The sequence below is a fragment of the Notolepis coatsorum genome, assembly GCF_963971535.1.
Source record: "Notolepis coatsorum genome assembly, chromosome: 16".
NCBI classification, from domain to species: domain Eukaryota; kingdom Metazoa; phylum Chordata; class Actinopteri; order Aulopiformes; family Paralepididae; genus Notolepis; species Notolepis coatsorum.
Window position 1 is genome coordinate 17,187,618 of NC_140180.1, and position 19,314 is coordinate 17,206,931.

Sequence of the window (19,314 nt, forward strand, 5' to 3'; positions counted from 1 at the left end):
CCTTTCCTCCGCTTTCTCTCCCCTCCTCCTTTCACGGCCTGGAGGTAAAGTGGTTGCTTAACTTGCTTTAGTGGAAAGTAACTTTCTAAAGGATCCTGGCTACATACTCCAGTGAATGATATTCCACGGTGGCTCTCAGTTGTAAAACACTTAACTCATTCAAAATATTACCACTCTTCCAGAGAACAGAATGATGCATATTGTACATAATCAACACTGTGACCGCAACGACCGGTCGTCACTGACCTTTGATGTTTGCGCCTCCTCCACCAGCTTGACGATCTGAGACAGGGTGGTATCCATGCCGACGTGGGTGGCGCTGATGAGCAGAGAGCCGTTCTGGTTGATGGACCCGGCGATCACCGAGCTACCGATCTTCTTGGTCACCGGCATGGCCTCGCCTGGCGGCGCAGAGCGGCAGAGCAGGTCAGGATGTTAGAATAATAGTCGAGTTGAGGCTGCTTCAGGTGCTTTGAGAGAGACGGGTCTGCTCGATCTGCCACCGTATTGCTGTATCTATCCTCTTATATATCAATGGAAATGATCTTCAATGGGAGTCGGCGATGTGAAAACACACCCTCCTCCTCGAGACAGCATTGTGTAACTGGTGTACGAGGCTACAAACATAACAATGTTTTTGTCATCATTCTTATAATATAATTCTAAATAGAATTTAGGATAAACGCACATTACATAAACGCACATTACACACACTATCATTCACTTAAAAAAATATATAAGTAGAAGGGGAAAAAATGCTGAGAACCCACCCCCTGAGGTCCAAGCCACTCACCATCTCAAGCATCGTTCATGCGGCGTGCAAGCGTCACTTGAAGGGAGACTTCAATGACATTGTAGCTGAACCACACTTAACCCATTTTTGTAGTCTCATTGCCTGTAATCTGAACGCCCTCCATGACCCTTCACTCCCTGTGACTCACAAAAGCAGCCATTTACCATTTACCACCTGTGATGACTCATGATGACCCTGCTTCACTCCCTGTGACCCACCTGTGATGAGACTCATGACTCTGCTTCACTCCCTGTGACCCACCTGTGATGAGAGACTCGTCTGCCATGGAGTGTCCCTCGATCACCCTCCCGTCTACTGGGAACTTCCCTCCAGGCACCACCTTGACCACATCTCCCCTCTGGACCAGCTCCACGTCCACCTGCTCCTCACTGCGACCCACGGATACATAAGAGACCCGTTAGTAATTCTATAAAGTCGTGGAACTCTAGAACTCGTTAACTTTCAACAGCGCGTAGACTTTGTAATATCATCGTCAGAAAATGCTAATCTTGCATGTGAGATTGTACACTTGAAAGGGTTAATCCCTCAAACAAATCCCTTCTCTATACAGCGAGGGGTTACTGGGGTTTATTACACTGTGGTAGTGTTGTTTCTGGAGTACCCGTCCTTCACAACACTTGAACTTCATCGTCAGACAGAGATTGCCTCTGATATGTCAAATGCAAACAGTTGCTCTAATCTTATTCAAACTTTGACGGCTCAAAGTGGTTCCTAAAATTAATGGGCACAAATTTGCAATAGCTGTGACCTTTTTGTGATGGGCCACTCCCATTGCCACGCCCCATTGCCACGCCCCAATTTAACCAATTGGCCTGTAAACACACACGACCTCCATGTCAAATGTCAGCCTTGTAGGGCAAAACCTGTGGCAGCTAGAGGGGTTGGTCCATTTTTGTGGACCAATCGAACGATCAACCGACAAGAGCTGCTGGTCGCAGCTGATAAAAGCAGTATAGAGTGGGTACCTGAGCACAGACTTGTCGCTGTTGAGAGTGACCACCGTGGCTTCAGTAGCCTGCAGGGACATCAGCTTGGACAGGGCCTCGGACGTCTTGCTCTGGGTAGGAGAGACAGTAAGTCATGAATAAAATGGCTGAATGTTGATTTATACATCAGACCCACGCATCTCTACCTGCGATCATGCCTACTTTTGGGGGAAAACAAAGGCCATTTCCCTGTAGATCATTATTTAATTTGTCACATATAAAAACTGTTCTATTTATAGGCATGCGGCGGCTTCCACTCGTACACCCTGAGATTCCGTATATCATGCAGCCATTAGATCACTGGTGATACCATAACCATAACCCTTTCTACATGAAGCCATAATTAGAGATTGCACAAATGATCTCACTTTGCTATTGCAGTGAACATCTGGACCCTATGGTACACAATCCAATGATTGGCTTAAACGTTTAAAGCACCCACAGTTTGTACTGAACTTGGGAAATCTGCTTTTAGATTCTGTGCTCCTGACACATGGAATATAACCATCAAACTAATCTTTTGGTATCCCTTGTTCAGTTTAAATCCTACCACCATAACCTGCATTTGTCTTAAATTGATCATATATACTTATGTTTTACAATATTTATTGTATTTTCTATGTATGCTCGACATAACTGAAAATGAAGGCTTGTCCTCAACAAATTCTTGAGTTGAAATATAGATTGAATGAATGTCAAGCTATCACTTTTTTTTTTAAACGTCCCGTTATTGAGCATTTGTCACATTTGATAAATTTTCAGGCCCAGTTCAGCTTCCACTGCAGGATATGTCTCCATTTCCATGCCTGGACATTTAATATTACGCTTATGAATCTCCGGGTGACCTAAAGCTAAGGGGTAAGGACTATTTCTGGGACTTGATGACGTTCAATATGACTCGCTTCCGTTTGTTTTGTTCTAAAGTTGTAGATTGTGAACAAACCCTGTATACACCCCCGCATATAAGTCAGCCCCACATTCATTTATATTTATAATAAAAACAAGATACTTGTGCCCTAATAAGGAAGAGACAAAAATAGTCTGCGATGTGATGCCGGACTGATCTATTGTACACAAGTCTATTCGGGTCCTCTGCATCCAAACATTCTTACATAGGAAATGAGGGTCGGGCCATTAGTCTAAAAACACTCCTAAGCAGAAAGTAGGACAACGTTCCCCGGTCAAAACATCTCCGCGAAAAGAGTAAACTAACCGCTGCTACTTATTCTTGTATAATTTCCCCTTTAGAATGATTGAATAAATAATGTTCTATAATTGTTCCCTCTATCCTTTTTAGCCTACTTTACAAACTTAAGTGAAAGAACATACATTTCACAGTGTCTCTGGAGCCGTATTTATCCGCTGTGTCCACGCAGCCATAAAGGTATGGTGTCCTTTACGCAGACAATATTTAGTCCGTTTACCTTTCTGATAACTACAACACTGAACATAACTCAAATGTTTAGACAAGTGTAATATTTGGTTATTTGTGATACTATGTATACATGCAATTCAAAGTGATTTTTTTTTCTTTCAAACTTATTTGGTTGCAGAGGTGTTTTGTTACAGTGATACGGCACAGTGGAGTTCTGTGCTGCCGTCCCATAACTATTGTGAATTGGAAATGACAAAGATAATCTTTTCTTGTTGAATTATCATTCCCATCCTCTTTTCCCTGTCCTGATAAAGAAAAGAGGGTGGAGCTTGAGATAGGACCATGATCCCGCACCTTGGCGATCTGCTCCAGCCAGCGTCCCAGGGAGATGAAGACGAAGAGCATGGGCGGCGTGTCGAAGAAGGTGATGGGGTTGACCTTTGCCTTCTCCACCATGGCTACCATGAGGATGACCAGCGAGTAGGTGAAGGCGATGGAGGTGGCCAGCACGATCAGCACGTCCATGTTGGCCGAGCGGTGCTTCAGAGCCTTGTAGGCCTGGATGTAGAAGTAGCGCCCGCCGATGAACTGAGGACAGAGAGACGAGAGTGAGAGACGATACAGATGGTAAAACCCAGGTTCACGAGGAGCCCGTTACCAGCCAAGATCAGGGTATCTTGCAGGGTGTTAAAATGTCTTAAAGTATTAAATTAATGTTATTAAAGTCTTACATTTAATTTGAACAGGTATTACATTTTAATATTTGAAATTCAAGGTCTTAAATGTAACTTGTTGAAACCTGCAGATACCCGCATACGACTGTTGGCAGGTGTTCTGTTAATTGTTGCTTTTTATTCCTTTATGCTCCACAGCATAAGAGTAATAATCCCATTGTACTTGTTGCATATGGCAAATAAAACTACAGTATATGAATCTGCTTCGATTGGTATGGTAAACCTCTGAACTTGCTCAAACCATGGTCAGAATGTAAGATGTTATGATGCATCAAATCCTAAAGAATCAGAATTGAATTGTGTTGGAGCCAAAATGCCCTTCTGTTTATTTAGTTTTATTTTAACTCAGGGTGCAGAGGTTTGGCATTATCAGTCACCATGGCAACCACCACAGGGGGTGGTTACCCATATATACTGATCAGTGGGTGACGAGCCCCAGGTGCGCAAGGGGAATAGCCATACAGTTTTTGACCGTGTTCGAGATGTGCCGTATTGGTCGGCGGTCAGTGTTATTAGTAAAAAGAGTTTTTGTATATATATTTTGGTTGATAAGTCAATAAAAGGATTGGCATATCGAAAATTATAAGAGCTCTCTGGACATTGAATTCTTTAAGCACGCGTCTAACTCAAGCCAGTCCACTTGCCCCTCGCAGTAGGCTTATGTAAAGGAGTCTACATTAGTCAAAAACTAAGGCTCTTCGTTTGAAATGGACAATTGCCTTTGTTACTTATTGGAAGAAGAGGATAATCGCGCTCGGCGCTCAAGATTCATTCAAACAGCTGATCAGCGAGACAGCGCGCTCTGCGCTCAAGATTCAACAGCTGATCAGCGGGACGTGTGATCAGCTGTTTTGGTTCACCGTTTCGCTTGGAATTGCGCGGAACGTGGACAATCTGGACCAAGTTGCCCAGCACCAGCACCGTCGGGGAGCGGACGGACCGGGAGGAGGTGTCTCTGCCCAGCTCCGTCGGGGAGCGGACGGACCAGGAGGAGCTGCCCACCACCGTCAAGGAGCGGACGGCATCACCTGCCCCAGCACCATTTGGGCGAGGGAACGGACCAGGGAGCTGTCCACGGTACCACCGTCAAGGAGCGGACGGCATCACCTGCCCCAGCACCATTTGGGCGAGGGAACGGACCAGGGAGCTGTCCTGCGCGCAAGCAGTTTATTGAATAGCGCTCGGACAAAGAGCGCTGTTTGATGTTGAATAGCGCTCGGACAAGGAGCGCTGTTTGAAGACTTTTCGAAGTTCAAAGAATAAAGTCAAACGGCCCCGACAGCGCTGCGCAACGAACAGGTATGTAGCGCGCTACCGGTATATCTTATATGGCCATATAAAAAACAAATGTGTGCACACAGGGTCAATTGAGAAAAATATAAAAAGGGAAAATTCCAATGCATTGGTGGTATATGATTGTGCAACCCGTTCGTGTGTGTGTGTCAAGGTTTGGTTAGAACGTCATGTGATGATTAACTGTGGGTTTGTTTATTGTGATTTAACCAAAGGTACCGTTTCATATTGAATCTGTTGGTCTTATATTGCTGATATGAATTCTGATAAAGGTGTTCAGAATCCAACAAAGACCAGCGTTATGGTTGAAAAGCCAGCCACGGCTGAAACTCATTGTAAAGAACCTTCATTGGTTGAAAAGTCACAGCCCACACCCACAGTGGCTGAAACACAGTCCGAGGTGGACACAGGTCAAATCACACACAATGTTGATACCGATCAGCAGGTCACAAAACGCAAGAGCAAATTAACACCAAAAGCCCTATTGGATAAAATTGACACATTACATAAATTACATAAATCTAAATTTAACAAGGCTTCTAACTTGCAAAAAACGATTTTGGGGTTAATGCAAAGTGGATGCAAACAGGAGGTGCAATGCGCATTTATGCAATATCTCCACATATGCAAGGAAGCAGAAGCAAACCAGGAGGCTCTGTTGCCAATAGTACCTCCTGAGGAAAGGGGAAAACATGACATTTGGTTCAAAGCCAAAATGATCAATGTCAATGACTTTATTGATCACATGAATGCATGGACAAAAATGACACAACCTGTGGAAAGTGTTAATGAGGATGAGGAGGATGTGCAAAATCTAATTAATCCAAATGACAGCATTTCTAATGTGGAAAGTGTTAATAAGGATGAGGAGGACGTGCAACATCTAATTAATCCAAATGACAGCATTTCTAATGTGGGAAGTAAAAAATCTGCTCACAAAGGTCACACAAGGTCTGGTACCAGCAGGTCCAGCAGGTCCAGCAGATCTTCTACCTCAGCAGCTCGCTTACAGGCCGAGGCAGATAGAGCTTCACTTGTGATCCGCGCTGCAGCGTTAAAGGATAAACACGCTCTGGAGGAGCAGGAACAAATTCTAAAAAAGGATAAACACGCTCTGGAAGAGCAGGAACAGATCCTGAAACACGCCCTGAAAAAGGATAAACACGCTCTGGAAGAGCAGGAACAGATCCTGAAAAAGAAAAAGGAAACGATGGAGCTTGATGCACAATTGGCAGCTACCAACGCAAGAATAGCAGTATTACAATCCCCCAGTCACCAAGCTCTTTCACTCACACAGTCCGATGGAATGGACTCCTACTACAGGAAAGGAACAAGGTTAAAGGAACCCTCAGTCACTCTCAATCCTCATGCAAAAGAATATACATCACTACCACAGCAACCATCTATGCAGCCACCAGAACCACAGCAACCATCTATGCAACCACCAGAACTGCAGCAACCATCTGCACCGCAATCATGTGCAACAACCATCACTATGGAAACCACAAGCTATGCAACAGCAACAAGCACCCATTCAACAACCACCACCCTGGCAAATACCACAAGCTATGCAACAGCAACAAGCACCCATTCAACAACCACCACCCTGGCAAATACAACAACCTATGCACTTGATGCAGCCAACACCCATTCAACAGCCCCCATTTTGGCAAAGACAACAATCTATGTTGTTACAGCCAACTCCCATTCAAACACAACCGCCATCTTTACAAAGACAACATGTGTCTTGGGATGGAGCACAGGACAATACAACTCACATGGAAGCTCCTGTGCAGCTAACGACCCCAACTGTAATTTCACCCCAAAGCAATGAAACCTCAGTTGTATGTAACCTATTAAAAAGGCAAAATGAGATAACAGCAATGCTAGTGGAGCAGCAAACAACTCACTTACTGCCACCAAGAGAGATTCCATATTTTGATGGGGATCCTCTGCAGTACAGAACCTTTGTCAGAGCCTTTGTTCATTGTGTGGAGAAAAACACGAGAAACAGAGGTGATTGTTTGTACTTCTTGGAGAAGTACACCAGGGGTCAGCCTAAAGAGCTTGTACGTAGCTGTCAACACATGGCTCCAGACAGAGGCTATGATATGGCAAAGTACCTACTTGAACAACACTTTGGAGATGAATATAAAATCACAGCAGCTTACATGGAGAAGATGCTCAACTGGCCGCTAGTGAAGGCTGAAGACATAAAATCTCTTCAAGCCTATGCTCTTTTCCTTCGGGAGTGCTGTAATGCTATGGAGAATGTCCAGTACATGAGGGAACTCGATATGCCAGCGAACATGAAAGTATTGATTTCAAAGCTTCCATACAAGCTCAGAGAGAATTGGAGAGTCTCTGTATGTTCGATAATGGAAAAACACCATCGCAGACCACAATTCATGGATATTGTCACATTCATTGAGCGCCAGGTAAAGATTGTCTCAGACCCAGTCTTCGGAGACATTCAAAATACACCACCAAGTACAGGAAGTAGACCTATGAACATGAACAGAATGAAGTCACAAATTAAACCCAAATTCAAAGGAGACAGTTTTGCAACCACAGTTACTACCATCGAAACCCCTGCAAAGCAAAGAAATGAATCTGCTCACAACACCAACACTTGTGTATGTTGCTCTAAAAATCACACTCTGGATCAATGTCCTCAGATGGAGGAGAAGACACACAGGGACAAGATTACTTTTATAAGGCAAAAAGGAATCTGTTTTGGCTGCCTTCGCATTGGACATCTTAGCAGGAATTGCGAGAAGCGCTTGACTTGCAAGGTGTGCAGCCAAAACCATCCCAGTGTTCTTCATATTAATCAGAAGGAGAGAGCAAGCAACACAAACCAGCCAAAGAAACCTTCGGTGAGTAACGCACAGATCTCTTTGCAAACATGTGGACAAACAGGGGCCGGAAGCAGCAATGGGACTCTGTCAATCTTGCCTGTACAGGTGAAGTCCAGCAAGGGAGACAAAATCATCACAACATATGCATTTTTAGATCCAGGCAGCACTGACACATTTTGTTCAGAATCCCTAATGAGAAGGCTGAACCTTACAGGAAGGAAAACACAAATCAGCTTACATACCATGGGTCCAAAGGCATCTGTGTCCAGCTACATACTGACAGACTTGGAGATCTCCAGCCTCACTGGGAAACAGTTCTATGACCTGCCCAAGGTCTACACCCAGAAGAGGATGCCTGTAACCACGAGTAACATCATTAGCCAAGAGGAGTTGGCTAAGTGGCCATACTTAGATGGGGTTGCCCTTCCTCTGATTCAAGCTGATGTGGAGTTATTGATAGGTACCAATGCCTCCAAATTGCTTGAACCTTGGGAAATTGTGAATAGTCATGGCAATGGGCCATATGCCATTAAGACCCTATTGGGGTGGGTCGTTAATGGTCCCCTATCAGGCTACAGTGAGCAGCGGAGTGAGAATGTCAACCCCGCTGCTATTGTTAATAGGATCTCTATAACAAATCTGGAGGAGTTGCTGAACAATCAGTACAACCATGATTTTAATGAAAGGTCATCAGAAGACAAAGAGGAAATGTCGAGGGATGATATGAAGTTCATGGAAATCATGACTGATTCATGCAAACTGCAAGATGGACATTACACCTTGGAGCTTCCCTTTAAAAGGAAAGAAGTGTCTCTGCCAAACAATCAGTTTGTTGCTAGGCAACGCATCCTTGGACTGAAAAGGAAGTTTGGGAGAGATGAGAAGTTCCACCGAGAATACACCAACTTTCTCGACGACGTAATCAGTAAAGGATATGCTGAACGTGTTCCTGAACATCAAGTGGAACGGTGTGATGGAAAAGTGTGGTACATTCCACACCATGGAGTGTACCATCCCAGGAAGGGCAATCTGCGTGTCGTATTTGACTGTGGAGCAGAGTATAGAGGAAAATCTCTCAATAAGGAGCTTCTACAAGGCCCTTACCTCACCAGCACCTTGTTAGGAGTCCTCACACGTTTCCGGCAAGAACCTGTAGCCTTAATGACTGATGTTAAAGCGATGTTCCATCAGGTCAATGTGGCACAGAAAGACAGAGATTTTCTTCGGTTCTTGTGGTGGCCTGACGGCGACGTATCCCAAGAACTGGTAGAATATAGGATGACTGTGCATCTCTTTGGGGCAGTGTCTTCTCCTAGCTGTGCTTGTCATGCCCTCCGAAAGACAGCAGAAGATAACCACAACAGTTTCCCTGCTGAGGTACTTGACACGGTCAACAGCAACTTCTACATGGATGACTGTCTTAAGAGCTTGCCATCAGAAGAGGAGGCTGTTAAAATGGTCAAGGATTTGACAGATGTTTGTCAAAAAGGAGGCTTCCATTTGACAAAATGGATTAGCAATAACCGTGGAGTGCTGCTATCCATCCCAGAGGAAGACCGATCCAAGAATTTGCTTGACTTGGATCTCGACAGAGACCAACTGCCAGTGGAGAGGGCCCTTGGACTTCATTGGTGTGTTGATAGACACTTTTAAGTTCAAGTTGGCACTCAAAGAACAGCCTCATACTCGACGTGGGATTCTATCGATGGTCAGCTCAATCTATGATCCTTTAGGATTTCTTGCCCCACTCACACTTCCAGCCAAGCTCATACTGCAAGATATGTGTAGGAGGAACTATGGATGGGATGATCAAATTCACCCAATTCTCCAACAGCAGTGGACGAAATGGTTGAGAGACCTGGAAAGAGTGATGGCATTCAAAGTTGAAAGATGCCTCAAGCCGGCAGATTTGAGAAACCATTCGTGGTCAACTACATCACTTCTCTGATGCCAGCGAAAGTGGATATGGCACTGTGACCTATCTGAAGATATTGAAGAATTGTGGTGATTCGTCTGTGATTATAATATGAATTAATGTTGATGAGCAAAACAGTTACTCTCTGCATGGCAGAGAAGAGGTGTGACCCCTCTCTTCAGATAGTGTAAGTAGGGCAAGACTGGAGCAGGTCGCTAGGCGACCCGGTGCCTAGCAGTCACAACAGCATTCCTAAGATAAGGATGGAGCAGGAGGAGGTGGGGGGGGGGGGGGTGATTCATCTTCAGTTGAGAAATAACAGAGAGAGAGAGAGAGGATTATGAGGAGCTGATCAATTGGACTTTTATTAACGGACTTTATCAAATGAACTTTAAATCACTGGACCTTATCACAAGCTGCGTATGTCAAGGAAGACCACTTTATTCCTGTAAAACTACCCTGTCTGGTTGAATAAAGTTCTCCTTGATGATTGTCGACTGAATCGTGTGAGGTGTTCATTCTGCCTGGGATTATCAGATGTTTCCGTGAGCACACCAGAGGGATCATTAAAAAAGTACACAACGCAGGACACTATCGTCTATCCATCACTCACTGGGATTATCGGAACATCTAACAAACTTGGAGCCGTGAGCCGGATGTTGCTGCGTGGGAGGAAGCCAGAATTCTAAACGTAAGCTGATTTATGGGCTTAATCTCACATGCCAACACAAAGATAAGCATTGTGAACAAGCACACGTAAAATAAATAACCCATTGTGATCATAAGACTTGATGAATGTTGAAGTTTGTGAAGACAGAGGTTTTCCTTGTTATTTTTGGTTGAGTTTAACGAGACGGGAGGCGACGTAGACAGCCCCGTGTGTAGTATAGAGCGACGTGGACAGCTCCAGGGCGACGGTAGACAGCCCCGTAGGGTATAGAGCGACGGTGACAGCTCCAGGGCGACGGTAGACAGCCCCGTAGGGTATAGAGCGACGTGACAGCTCCAGGGCGACGGACAGCCCCGTAGGGTATAGAGCAACGTACAGCTCCAGGGCGACGGAGACAGCCCCGTAGGGTATAGGGCGACGGACAGCTCTGTTGTATGTAAGAGTTTTTCTAATAAGTCATCGGCAACTGCGGTTTTTGCTGGTGCAGTGTGGTTTTCTTTTTTTTGGATAAGAGTATTCTTCTTTTAATTTTATTTCCCACTCTAGACATAGTTTTGGATCGCACTTGTGAAGTCATGCAAGACAAAACAAAAAACTACGCGAGAGAAAGGGGGGGTAGCTCCACCGGATGTGTCGATACAGGCCATCAAAGAGAGTGTGACCAAATATATTCATGAGAAAATGGCTTTGGAAACAGTGGTGGGGACGATCGTGTCCAAATACCAGGTAGTGCCAGATGAGAGAGGAAATTGGAAATTAAACGACATTAGGAAGGCCTGGGGAAAATTCACTCGTCTCTCGGAGGCTCAGGATAAATTGATATGGGCCATTGTGATTTTGGGCCAGGCGCGACGCAATATGGTTGAGGTCGCGCGTCTTGAAGCAGATCGTCTCTTGAAATCTGAGAAGCAGAAGGTTCGCGCCCTGGATGACATCAGACAAACGCAGGCTGGGAATCTGCTGAGATTACAGCAGGAGGTTGAGAGACAGGCGGAAACCATTCGTCACCACAAGAATGGGGCTGGGAGGACAAGCGTGCCTCCCCAGACGGTAGAGCCGGGTGAAAGAGGGGCAATGGGTGGATCTCCGGCTCCCTCCAGTGGTGAACGCGGGTTGGTGCAGGGGGCTGGTGGGAGGCAGGGGAGAGATCTGGCTCCCTCTGGGGGCGTGGATATCTTTGAGGATAGTAGTGGTGAATCAGAGGAAGGAGAGGGACCTTCCACTTCACACCCCAAAAGTTTGCGGCCTTTAAAGATACATCGGCCCAAGACTGTAGCTGGAGAGCGAGTAGTGCACACCTCTTATGTTCCGGCCAAACCAGAATATATTGAGAGGTGGTGTGAGAAGGTGCGTCATCCCCGCACCGCTGGCCTGGGGGCATGGGATGAATTGAATAAATTAAGAGGGATTTACTCCCTTCACCCATGGGATGCCCTGGCCATTCTCAGTCATCGTCTCTCCACAAGAGAGAGACAGGATCTGACCGGGGTTATCAACGAGGCACTGGGAGAGGAGGGGCAGGACCTCAACGCAGGTTGGGATGCAGTCAGGGAATGGATAGCTAAACTCTCCCGGGTCAATGCGGACTGGACCCAGATCTTGGCCTGTCGCCAAGGAGAGGCAGAGTCTTTCATTGAGTTCGAAGACAGATTCAGGGTCGCTTTTGTGAGGTTTAGTGGCATAGATGATATTACAGAAGCTAATATCGGGGAGAAACAGTGCCCAGTGTTGACTCAAACGTTTGTGGCAGCCGTGGCACCTCGGCTGCAAAACGGTTTAATCATGTCCACTCCCACCTGGGGGCGGGCAGGCTATGGAGCCATAGTGGAGTCACTGTGTAGGTTAGACAGAGATCTGCAGATCATGAAGGATGCTGCAGAGCCCAAGGTTCGAGTGTTGACCGGAAATCCGGATGCCGCCACCTGTCCGGACGGTCGGGTGGGGCCACGGGGGGTGGGCCCAGAGGGGCCCAGTTGGGAGAGGGGTTTTGAGGGTTGGCCGGGGCGTGGGAGGGCGAGCCCAGAGGGGTCCCGCTGGGAGTGGGGGTCGTGCTACAACTGTGGGAGGATGGGCCATTTAGCACGCGAGTGTGACGTGGGCCGCCGCCCTAGATCCCGAGGACCACCCGCAATAGCCAGGGCACAGCCAGCCGTGGTCACGGGGGCCACGTCCCTCCCTCTGGGGACCGGCCTGACCCTCCGGGATTTACAGGATTTTCAGAGGTTGATGTCCCTCCCCCTGGCGGATCGAGACGTGTTGCTGGGGGCTTCGACTCAGACACCGCCACCGCCACCAGCGGCGGGCCATTTTTGAGTATCCCTCCCCAGCTCCGCGCACTTCAGGCTGCAGTCACCCAACGGGGAGATGGCCTGTACGTTACCATAGCAATGAATGGACAAAAGGACATTGACTTTTTAATAGACACCGGGGCGGAATTGACAGCGGTCCCGGGTTCCGACATGGTTGGTACCGGGGTGTCTTTGAGTGATACTGTGATGCGCGCAGGAGGAGCTGAGGGGGGGGGAATCTATTTGAGACAGACCAATCTGTTCTCCTTGCAGGTGGGTCCCAAAACCCTGCACACACGGGTGTGGGTGGGGCCGGTGTGCCAGCCGCTGTTGGGGTTGGACGTGTTGATGGCCTTGGACTCTTCCATCGAGTTCCAAGGGGGAAAGATGATTTGGCGTTTGAGACGCCTGGTGAAGGCGGAGGTTGCAGAACATGCAATATGGGCCGCGGACAAAAACGACTGTGGGTTGTTGGACATGGAACCTGTGAGGTTCACGGGAAAACCACCGCCATGTACCAGACAATATCCTCTGAGCGTGGAGGCTCTCAATGGGATACGGCCGCTTCTAAAAATCTTTGAGGAGCGGGGGGTCATCAAGAAGGCCCCCAGCGCGTCTAACAGCCCTGCCTGGCCGGTATTAAAGCCGACAGGGGAGTGGCGTTTGACTGTAGATTTTCGAGTGGCCAACGAGAGCGTCGACAAGTTGACACCATTGGTGGCAGATATGTCCACAATCTTTGGGACCTTGAAACCAGAACACTGTTGGTTTTCAGTGATTGACATGACACAGGGTTTCTATAGTGTGCCACTGGCGAAGGAGGTTCAACCGTGGTTCGCTTTCACCATCGAGGGAGAGCAGTACCAGTTCCTCCGGACACCAATGGGTCTCCACAACTCTCCTACGGTGTACCATCAGGCATTGCGGCGCCACCTATTGGAGACGCCGACCATCACGTCCGCCTATGTCCATTATGTGGACGACATTTTGCTGGCTAGTACCAGTGAGGCAGAGCATGAGAGGGACCTCCGAGTACTCTTGGACCATTTGCGGGCACGAGGTCATAAGGCGAGTTTCTCTAAGGCCCAGATCATGCAGGAACAGGTGATCTACCTGGGTCAGAGGATCTCTCAGGGAACGAGGGAGATCACCCAAGACCGCACCAAGGCCATCCGGGAGACGCCGGTCCCCAAAACGGTTCGGGATTTGCGGTCCTTCTTGGGAATGTGTAACTACAACAGGGCATGGGTGGATAGTTATACGACGATCGCGAAGCCCCTCACGGAGATGTTGAAAGGAAGCCCGGGGCCCAGGGAGAGGGTTGAACTCAACGAGGAACAGAGAGCCGCGTTTGAGGCCCTAAAAGGGGCTTTGGTTAGGGCTCCGGCCTTGGGGCTCCCAGACGCGGGTAGACCCTATGTTTTGTACGTGGCAGAGAAGGATGGGTACATGACGGCTGTGTTGACCCAGGAGCATGGTGGCCGCCAAAGACCGGTGGGTTATTACTCCGCTTGTCTAGACCCCGTGGCACAGGGTTTCGGCCCCTGTTTCCGAGCGGTACAGGCGGTATTCCTGGCAGTGCAGACAGTGTTGATGTTGGTGCTGGATCAGACCATAGTGGTGAAGTGTCCACACGCGGTGCACACGTTGTTGACCATGAACCGGGCCTCCCAAGTCACAGCTGCCCGGTGGGGAAAATGGCTAGCGGTGCTAGAGGCCCCGGGGGTGGTGATCGAGAGAGCGACGATAACAAATCCTGCGACCATGTTGGTCCCCGCCGAACAGGAGGGGGGGGGGGGGGGGGGGGGGCACAGGAGGGCATGATCCAGAGACAATCCAGGGATCATCCGAAGATCGAACGGGAAGATAACCAGAGTCAACGACCATGTGGAGTGTCGTGTGTGTTGATTGATAAACCCTTTAGTGACAATCAAGGTCCAGACCGTGAGAGTGCAGTTAGGCTCTAGAGTGAGGAGGTACATAGAGCTATCCGGTCTTTCCACAAAACGGGGGGGGGGGGGGGGGACGAGACAGGGTTTTCCATTTAGAGAGGTGAGGTCGTTCTACACGTCAACTACAGGGAGTTAACATGAGGGTTTTCCTTGGGAGTCTATTGGTGGTGTTGGTGGCACTGGGGGAACCAGTGTTGCACAACAGCGCCCTCCAGTGGGCACATCAAGTGGCTGACACAGTGAACGTCAAGGAATGTTATGTCTGTATGCAGATACCCTTATCTCAGCATACAGGGGTGCCACAGATGGCTGTCCCGTTCAACTCCTCTACCATGCAAGATCAGGTTGTACGACTCTCTCAGAAAACGGAGGCCGGGTTGGAACGGGCAGTGGTCTCCACCATGCTTCGGCCAGCCGAGGGCCTGGGGTTGGGGGTAGACGCCAAGTATGATCCAGGGGTGGTATGGGCGGGAGAGCAGGTGCCGGTGTCGTTAGCGCAGAACACACGGGGGTTTTATTGTCTGTCCAGGCAGGGGGGGACTAGGGAGGTGGGTACGAGTTTGTGTAGTGTGAAGACCACGCGCTGTATACCGAAAGGTATCCGAGGCCTGCACGCCTTGGAGAATGCGTTCTGGGTTTGTGGAATGACGGCATATACGTCCCTCCCGGAGGACTGGAGTGGCACCTGTTATCTGGCATTTGTTCTCCCAGGAGTGGTCGTGCACCGGACCTGGGAGTCAGTTGAGCGAATCCATGGTGTTGGTCTCCCCAGCGAGTCGAGTCAGCACTCCAGTCATCGGTATAGGAGGGAGGAGGTGTCAGGATCGATAGAGGGGTTGGTAACACAGCACGGGGTGGGGGAAGATCTCTTAATGTTCTTGTTACCAGGGGTGGGGGTGGAGCTGTTGACATGGGATGTGGGGAAGTTGGCGGGAGCCTATGGGGCTTTAGCCAATCGAACACAGGCAGCTCTGGGTCTGGTCAATGAGGAAATGGTGCAAATGCGTCAGGTGGCCTTGCAGAATCGGATGGGTTTGGACATGATCTATGCTAAGGCAGGAGGTTTGTGCCGGGTCCTGAACACGACCTGTTGTTTCTATATACCAGACAATTCCAAACCCCTCAGGGAGCAGATAGAGTTGATACGGAAGATGGCGACCCAATTTTCCCCGGCCTCTGGCTCTGGGGGGTCCTCTTTTTTCGCGTGGCTGTCGGGGAGCTCATGGTCAGCCATGTTAATGCAGTTGGCCGCGCCCATGGTATTGGTGCTGACAGTGGTGCTGGTGTTTGTCAGTCTGGTCCGTTGCCTGATCCAGCGCGTCTTGTTGGGGGGAACAGGGCCTCGGTTACGGCGTTTACAGGGGGCCTCGGTGCCCATGGAAATGATACCTCTGTAAGGATAGTGAAAGGTGCCTAGGGGGGGGGGGGGGGAATCTATTGATTAACCCTGGTATAATTTAGGGGAATAATTAATCCTGTATAATCAAGTGAACATATGTTCTGTCGAATCAAAAGGAGGGACTGAAGAATTGTGGTGATTCGTCTGTGATTATAATATGAATTAATGTTGATGAGCAAAACAGTTACTCTCTGCATGGCAGAGAAGAGGTGTGACCCCTCTCTTCAGATAGCGTAAGTAGGGCAAGACTGGAGCAGGTCGCTAGGCGACCCGGTGCCTAGCAGTCACAACAGCATTCCTAAGATAAGGATGGAGCAGGAGGAGGTGGGGGGGGGGGGGGTGATTCATCTTCAGTTGAGAAATAACAGAGAGAGAGAGAGAGGATTATGAGGAGCTGATCAATTGGACTTTTATTAACGGACTTTATCAAATGAACTTTAAATCACTGGACCTTATCACAAGCTGCGTATGTCAAGGAAGACCACTTTATTCCTGTAAAACTACCCTGTCTGGTTGAATAAAGTTCTCCTTGATGATTGTCGACTGAATCGTGTGAGGTGTTCATTCTGCCTGGGATTATCAGATGTTTCCGTGAGCACACCAGAGGGATCATTAAAAAAGTACACAACGCAGGACACTATCGTCTATCCATCACTCACTGGGATTATCGGAACATCTAACAATATGGAACAACAGCAACAGGTGTCATGTCTCTTTTCTGTTAGGTAAAGCCAGAGTTTGCCCACTAAAGCAAGTCACCATTCCACGCTTGGAACTCACTGCAGCTGTTCTTGCTGTTCGTGTGGACACCATGCTCAGAGGCGAAATTCAGCTTTGCCTTGAGAAATCTTGTTTCTGGACTGACAGTACTTCAGTTTTAAAGTACATCAGAAATGAAGACAAGAGATTTCACACCTTTGTGGCAAATAGGATTTCTACCATCCGAAGAACATCTGAAGTCACGCAGTGGAGGTACATTCATACCACTCAGAACCCTGCTGACAAAGCCTCAAGGGGAGTTACGGTGGATGATTTGCTGACCAACAGAAGTTGGATTGAAGGCCCTGAGTTTCTTTGGAAACCAGAGGAAGAGTGGCCAGATAGTATCTTGGAGTACAACATTGCTGCTGATGACCCTGAGGTCAAAAAGGATCTCGCCATCAACGCAGTAATTGTCGATGCACCAAGTGCCACACACCAACTGATCACCTACTTTTCTGACTGGAAAAGGTTGAAAAGGTCCGTTGCTTGGATCCTGAAATTACGAAAGACTCTATTGGAGATGAGTCGTAAAAGAAGCCAACTGAGTCATGAAGATGCAGACAAAGTGGAACAGGAAATGCAACAAAGTAGAGCTGCATTGGGAAACCAGAACTTAACACCAGATGATCTTTCTACAGCTGAGTCTGCCATCATTCGCTTCACTCAACAGCAAAGGTTCCCTAATGAACTTGCTGTGTTGACATCTGGAAAGGGTGAAGCAAAGAAAGACAGTCCCATCTATAAACTGGACCCCATTCTGGAGGATGGCTTGCTTAGAGTTGGAGGGAGGTTGAGTAGGGCAGCAATGTCTGAGGAATCTAAACATCCTGTTATCCTCTCGAAAGACCTCCATGTATCGACTCTCATACTAAAGCACATCCACGAACAGATGGGTCATGGTGGGAGAAACCATGTTCTCTCCAGATTGCGCCGAAAATATTGGATCACTAGTGCCAATGCAGCAACAAGAAAGGTCCTGTCTGACTGTGTCTTCTGCAAACGCCATAGAGGAAAGTTGGGTGAGCAGAAGATGTCAGACTTGCCTCTAGAGCGAATCGTTGCTGATCTTCCTCCATTTACCAATGTTGGAGTTGATTATTTCGGCCCGATTGAGGTCAAGAGGGGACGTTCCGTTGAAAAGCGCTATGGAGTCATTTTCACCTGTATGGCAAGTAGAGCAGTCCATTTGGAAGTCGCTTATTCATTGGATACGGACTCCTGTATAAATGCTCTACGCGGGTTTGTTTGTAGAAGAGGACCCATCTCTCATTTAAGATCGGACAATGGAACCAATTTTGTTGGTGCTAAAAGAGAGTTGAGGGAAGCTCTCGCTGCTTTAAACCACAGCAAAATACAATCAGCTTTTCTGGAAGAAGGAATTCAGTGGAGCTTCAACCCACCAACAGCTTCTCATCATGGAGGTGCATGGGAGCGCATCATACGGATGATTCGACGAATACTAACATCAGTTCTACACCAGCAAACCTTGAATGACGAAGGATTTCATACAGTGCTGTGTGAAGTCGAAGCCATTCTTAATGATCGCCCCATAACTAAGTTGTCTGGAGATCCCAACGATCTGGAAGCTCTCACTCCCAATCACATTCTCACAATGAAAAGAATTCCAATCTTGCCACCTGGATTGTTTGAGAAGTCTGACCTCTACCTCAAAAGGAGATGGAGACAAGTCCAATACATCTCAGACCTTTTTTGGAAACGCTGGCTGAGAGAATACTTACCTTTGCTACAGGAGCGGCAGAGGTGGAGTAAGGAGAGACGAAGTCTTGTCCCTGGAGACATTGTATTGATCGCAGACGCTACAGCTCCACGTGGTTCCTGGTTACTTGGAAGAGTCCTGGAGACCTATCCTGACAGGAAAGGACTGGTGCGTTCTGCACGAGTGAAGACAAAAACGAGCACACTGGATAGACCAGTAACTAAACTTTGCTTGCTTCAAGAAGCTGCAATTTAAAGCTTCTAATTCAAATAATTGTTTTTTGAGTTCTTTTGTATACATTTATTGGCTCCATTATGTAAATATTATTTTGAATTGTTCCTGGCCTCCTGCCATTCTCAATTAGGGGCCGGTGTGTTGGAGCCAAAATGCCCTTCTGTTTATTTAGTTTTATTTTAACTCACGGTGCAGAGGTTTGGCATTATCAGTCACCATGGCAACCACCACAGGGGGTGGTTACCCATATATACTGATCAGTGGGTGACGAGCCCCAGGTGCGCAAGGGGAATAGCCATACAGTTTTTGACCGT

The 19,314-nt window shown here is 47.8% G+C and overlaps 1 protein-coding gene across 1 annotated transcript in view; it reads right to left on the bottom strand.

Moving 5' to 3' along the window:
• The window catches only part of atp7a (ATPase copper transporting alpha), a 67,614-nt gene that overhangs the window by 18,323 nt on the left and 29,977 nt on the right, over positions 1 to 19,314 (bottom strand). The window contains exons 10-13 of the mRNA XM_084332272.1: positions 3,530 to 3,763; positions 1,780 to 1,871; positions 1,055 to 1,182; positions 247 to 401 (exon numbers count right to left, since the gene is read on the bottom strand). Coding sequence (XP_084188398.1) covers positions 247 to 401; positions 1,055 to 1,182; positions 1,780 to 1,871; positions 3,530 to 3,763 — 609 coding nt within the window. The remainder of the gene's footprint in view (positions 1 to 246; positions 402 to 1,054; positions 1,183 to 1,779; positions 1,872 to 3,529; positions 3,764 to 19,314) is intronic.